Genomic DNA, 5467 nt, shown 5'->3' with positions numbered 1-5467 from the left:
GAGCAGTGCTCTCCTCCGCTCGTCTATTATTTTCACTAAAATATATGAAAATTTATGCAAATGAAAATCAGCACTAACTGTTCGTCTCTTGTTATACTTCGGGATTTTTTTTTCTCTTTTTTGCATACAAAACAAATGAACTCCACAGCGGGGATGCGGGGACAAAAACACCAAAACAAAACCAAAAAGAAAGGCAAAACTTGAAAACATGAACATTTTTCTTTTTTTTTGTTTTCTTGTTTTTCCTTTTAACTGTTTTGGAAGAAAAGTGACTTCTCTTTATACAGCGGCGCTCTCACGTTTCAGCGGGCCACATGAGACGCCCTTTGAAAGCGTGCACTGTGAAATGCATAGCAGTAATTTAGACAAAATCCTCACTGTATATTAATGAAAGACGGCCCCATGGCACCGTTCCTATCCTCCCCATTCAATGTAAACAAAACCACGAGACTCGCTTGGTTTTTGAGCCTGATCCAAGCAAAATCTGCTGGGAAGGAAAACATGGGGTTCTGGCACTCACTATTCAAACGTCTGCACCTGGATATCTGCGTTTTTAATCAATGAAATCTGTGTTTGATCCTCAAATTTAATATGTATAGGAGATATATATTTTAGAGTGATATATTAGGATAATATAGATTTAGAATAATATAAGGTCTGGTCAGCAGCTTGGCCATGACCTGTAGATGTAGCATTTATACCCTGCACTGAAAGTGAGAATACCACTCTAGCGTGCAAACAAAAACTGGATTGATTCCTAAATAAATTCACTAAGCCTCGTGTTAGTTTGTCCATCACGCAAATACTGCCTACTTTAGATGGGAGGATATGCCCAAATTCATGTACTCATTTACACTTTTAAAAACACCTATAAATTACGAAGGTTATGTGGCATGGCGCTACTATCTCTACAATCAGAATGTTCTATTTCTGTATCTAGGTTTGACATTCGTGGGTGCCTTCGTATAAGCAAACGCTGGGGTTGTTTCCTTGCAAATCCCCGAAGGACTGCTCAATTTGCCCTTGTTTTGGTTGCCACTTTCTCTTTTTTCGTGGTTCACTGAGGTTGCCTGTGTGCTGCATTTCCGCTTGGAAGCATCTCTCAAACCCCTTTATTCTGTGTTAACTCCTAAAAGGCCACAACCTTTTTTTTTAACTCATTAGCATTTGATATGGAGGAAATTCCTCCAGTATCCTTTATAAATGCAATATTTTTCGTAATTAATCAAAATTGACATTAAATCTTTAGCAATAAATATAGCCTTTATATACATAAACACTAGTGTTTTTTTACTGACTTCGCATTTCAGCTCTGCATAACACTGAGTTCATTACATACTGGGGAACCCTTGACAATGTTTCGTTACATGAAGTAGAAACATGTTTAGCAAACAAAATGAACGTTAATTTATTTTCTTAAATATACTACAATTGTGCGCTTTAAATTCTTAGCTATGCGGAGATGTGTTATTCTTGTTACATATGCAAGCTGTCCTTCCATCAACAAAAAGACCCCGGCAATGTGTTGATATTTATTGCCAACGTTCACAACGAATTACTTTTGGCAAAGGTGACTTACTTTCCCTTGCAGTTCATTAAGAGTTAAAGGATCAGGGACAGATTTCCCAAGCTCCACCGACTTTTTTTATTTTTTGCCTAAATTAAAAAGCAGCCAATCGTAACGGCCGGAAGGGGGGGCTGCGCGCCTGGAGCCAGGCTTTCGAGACCTGCCAATCGCGCTGCGGGTAGCCAATCAAGGGGAGTCTTGCACTCGACTTCCTCGTATTTGGGGGAAAGATGTGGACGGTGTGCGCACGCTTGGCAAAGGGTAAACATTCGTGTGTCCCTGAGCTCTGAGGGAGGGACAGAGAGAGCTGTCAGAGAGAGGGGGAGAGCAGGCGAGTGAGAGAAAGCCAGCTATCAACCACCGTCGTTCACTGTAATACAGGATTGTACTTCAACTGGAGTTAGCGGTTTGCAGGTTTAAATACATCAAAACAGAACAAAGAGAAAGCGGCTGCTGCAATATAAAGGAAAAGGAAAAACAACAAGGAAAGAAAATCTCAGCAGCTAATTTACAAAAGAAGCCAGGAGCTTTTGCCGACAGCTTTTCCATTCAACGAGAAGGAACTAAAAAAGAAAGGATTGCAATTTTTAAGGAAAAGTGCGAAAGATCCATCACTGTTAGAAGTTTGCGACGGGCAAAACTTTTTTTTTTTTACTTTCCACTTTAAAGAAATAAAACTTTTCTCTAAGGACTATACAGGGTTGAAAAGGGCTTTTTTAACTGCTGACTTCTAAACTCAACGTGGATTTTTAAACATCAACAAAGAAAATATAGAGAATTATTACATGCAAAATTTGAGCAACATATGTATATGCCTGTGTCCAAAAACAACAAATATTGTTAAATATACAACCCAACGGTATGAGCCAAAAATCTACCCGGACCTTTAAAGTTTAATTCATGTAATAGAATACCGTCTGCTTGGGAAAAAAAAGTTACATAAAGAAGAGGGAGGGGGGACAATCAACGGACTATTCATAAGGGTTAAAGGAATGGCCACTGCGGCTTCCAATCCTTACCTGCCCAGCAACAGCATTCTCTCATCCGGCTCGATCGTGCACTCTGATTCGGGAGGCGGTGGCATGCAACCTGGCAGTGCTGCCGTTACCTCGGTTTCTGCCGGGTACAGAGGAGACCCCACGGCGAAGATGGTACAGAGCGACTTCATGCAGGGAGCCATGGCGGCAAGCAACGGGGGCCATATGTTGAGCCATGCCCATCAGTGGGTAACAACTCTGCCTCATGCTGCCGCCGCTGCGGCTGCAGCCGCGGTGGCAGCGGCGGAAGCCGGATCGCCTTGGTCGTCGAGCCCCGTTGGGATGACGGGAAGCCCCCAGCAGCAGCAGGACGTCAAAAACAATTCGGGCAGGGACGATCTACACACGGGGACGACGCTGCACCACAGGCCCCCTCATCTGGGTCCCCACCAGAGTCACCCAGGGGCTTGGGGGGGTACTACAGCCTCTCACATACCTTCAATAGCCGGGGGACAGCAGCAGCAGTCTCTAATATACTCCCAGCCCGGGGGGTTCACGGTGAACGGGATGCTGAGCCCGCCGCCTGGGAGTCAGAGCTTGGTGCACCCGGGTTTAGTGCGAGGGGACACGCCGGAGCTCGACCACGGGAACCACCACCACCACCATCACCATCAGCATCAGCACCACCAGCAGCACCACGGCGGAGTGAACAGCCACGACCCTCACTCCGATGAGGACACACCGACCTCCGACGACCTGGAGCAGTTCGCCAAGCAATTCAAGCAACGACGGATCAAGCTGGGGTTCACTCAGGCCGACGTCGGGTTAGCTCTTGGCACCTTGTACGGTAACGTCTTCTCCCAGACCACAATTTGCAGGTTCGAGGCACTCCAACTGAGTTTCAAAAATATGTGCAAGCTCAAGCCATTGCTAAACAAATGGTTGGAGGAAGCCGACTCGTCCACCGGGAGTCCCACCAGCATCGACAAGATAGCAGCGCAAGGCAGGAAGCGCAAGAAGCGCACCTCTATCGAAGTGAGTGTTAAGGGAGCATTGGAGAGCCACTTCTTGAAATGCCCAAAACCCTCGGCCCAGGAGATAACCACTCTAGCGGACAGCTTGCAGTTGGAAAAAGAAGTGGTTAGAGTCTGGTTTTGCAATCGGAGGCAGAAAGAAAAAAGGATGACCCCCCCAGGAGTGCAGCAGACGCCGGACGATGTGTACTCTCAGGTCGGAAATGTGAGTGCAGATACACCGCCCCCCCACCATGGACTGCAAACGAATGTTCAGTGAGACATAGAGAACATGCAAACATAATATGTTTTATATATATTAATCAGATAGGACACAGACTATCAACAAGATAGCAAAAATACAAAAAATTTTATACTGTGATTGTGAGAGGGAATATAAATAAGACTGCAGATGTGTTTTATATTTTTTAAAAAGAAAAGACAACCCCCTTCTCAACCCCACCCCAGACGCAACGATAAACTGCATCCAGGGCCTCAAATGTATTAACCTAAAAGGTTCTGTCTGCTCTTTCTTTCAGGGACATTTTTTAGTAGATTACTTAAAAGATGCGAGTCAACCGAGTGACCAGAGGGTGACAACTACAAGTTCGTTCCACCAGGTAATTTTGGCGCACTAACAACATCAGTACGAAAAACGAAGTGTAAGAAATGATATATTTCTATCTATTTTTTGTATTTGGTTTGTTTGAGACCACATGAGCAGGCATTAAAGCACTAAACAAAAAGGAACTGTAAATGATAAGGAGCCAAGAGCAAAAAAAAAACCAACAACATAAAATAAAATAAAAATAAAACCTGACAACAAATCGAAGAAGATTTCGGACCCACAAAGCTTCAAATGTGTTATAAAGAAGAGGACTGCATGGTTTAATATTTTAAAAAGGAGAAAACAACAACAACAACAACAACAACAACAACAACAAAGAAGGATTGAGGTTCTTAGCCCAAGAACATTTTCTTAAAGACACTGGCCCCGATTTCTTGATCTAAAAGATCACGTCTTTTGAAGATTGTATTTTATTTTGTGGACCGTTCCCGATAAATGGATTTTTTAAAAAAGAGAAAAAAAAGAGACTGATTATCTGCAGCTGCACTTATCTGAAATTCTCCTCTCCTAAAATCCGTTGCCAAGTGTGACTGAATGGGTGCTGTGGATGTATGATGCTGCCATTTCCAAGCAGTGTTTTTTGGTAGGTTTTAATAAACAGACTTTGCAAAAGCCGGCAATATAGATTCACTAGATCAGATACTGATCTTAAAATTTACTTTATATTTTTCATCAAAATGACTTGTTTTAATATTTTATTCAGAATAACTATGGACTGTTGCAAACGGTAATTTATTTTTCCCAGATCTTGTATAACGTGTCTTCTCTTCTTTTTCGTTGTCTTTTTGTTTTATTTTTTTATTATTTTCAAACGAGCACAAATCAAAAGAAACTGATGATATGGACAGTTGTTAGGTAATAAGGGTATATTTTGATGTGATAATTTGATTGTAATTTAATTTGAGTAGTGATTCCGTAAGAGATGACTGAGAAAATAAATTTGTTAGAATGAAATAACGTGGTTGTGTGTGGTGCATATGATAGTGCAGATTTATATTTTAAGAAGAGAATTACACTCAAATTTATATTTTACTGCAATTTTTATTAAACATAAGTATATTACGAAAGCTTGTGTTCTCCATGCTATAACAGTTTCTCCGATGATTAGCAATATTATATTATTTTAAAAACGTATCATCGGTATGAACGTCCTTTAGGTTTTTCAAGAAACTTTGTGGAAAAATCAAACAAAACCTTTCATGTAAGGGACAGGTAAAGATACACTTTACATAATTTCTCATTTTTGAATGAAATGTGATACGCGTCATGAATACCTTCTTCT

General features: G+C 41.6%; 1 protein-coding gene across 1 annotated transcript; it reads left to right on the top strand.

Annotated features, from left to right (window-relative positions):
* The first annotated feature begins 1785 nt into the window (after nucleotides 1-1785).
* On the top strand, nucleotides 1786-5139 carry pou3f3b (POU class 3 homeobox 3b). Its single transcript, XM_088914460.1, has 2 exons — nucleotides 1786-3783; nucleotides 4097-5139. The coding sequence occupies exons 1-2, from the start codon at nucleotides 2560-2562 to the stop codon at nucleotides 4193-4195; spliced, it is 1323 nt and encodes a 440-aa protein (XP_088770586.1). The 5' UTR covers nucleotides 1786-2559; the 3' UTR covers nucleotides 4196-5139.
* The last annotated feature ends 328 nt before the right edge of the window (nucleotides 5140-5467 follow it).

The sequence above is a fragment of the Atractosteus spatula genome, chromosome 4 (genome assembly GCF_055471065.1).
Source record: "Atractosteus spatula isolate fAtrSpa1 chromosome 4, fAtrSpa1.hap1, whole genome shotgun sequence".
Classification (NCBI taxonomy): domain Eukaryota; kingdom Metazoa; phylum Chordata; class Actinopteri; order Semionotiformes; family Lepisosteidae; genus Atractosteus; species Atractosteus spatula.
Note: the sequence above shows the minus strand (reverse complement) of the source record. Positions and strands in the feature narration are given on the sequence as shown.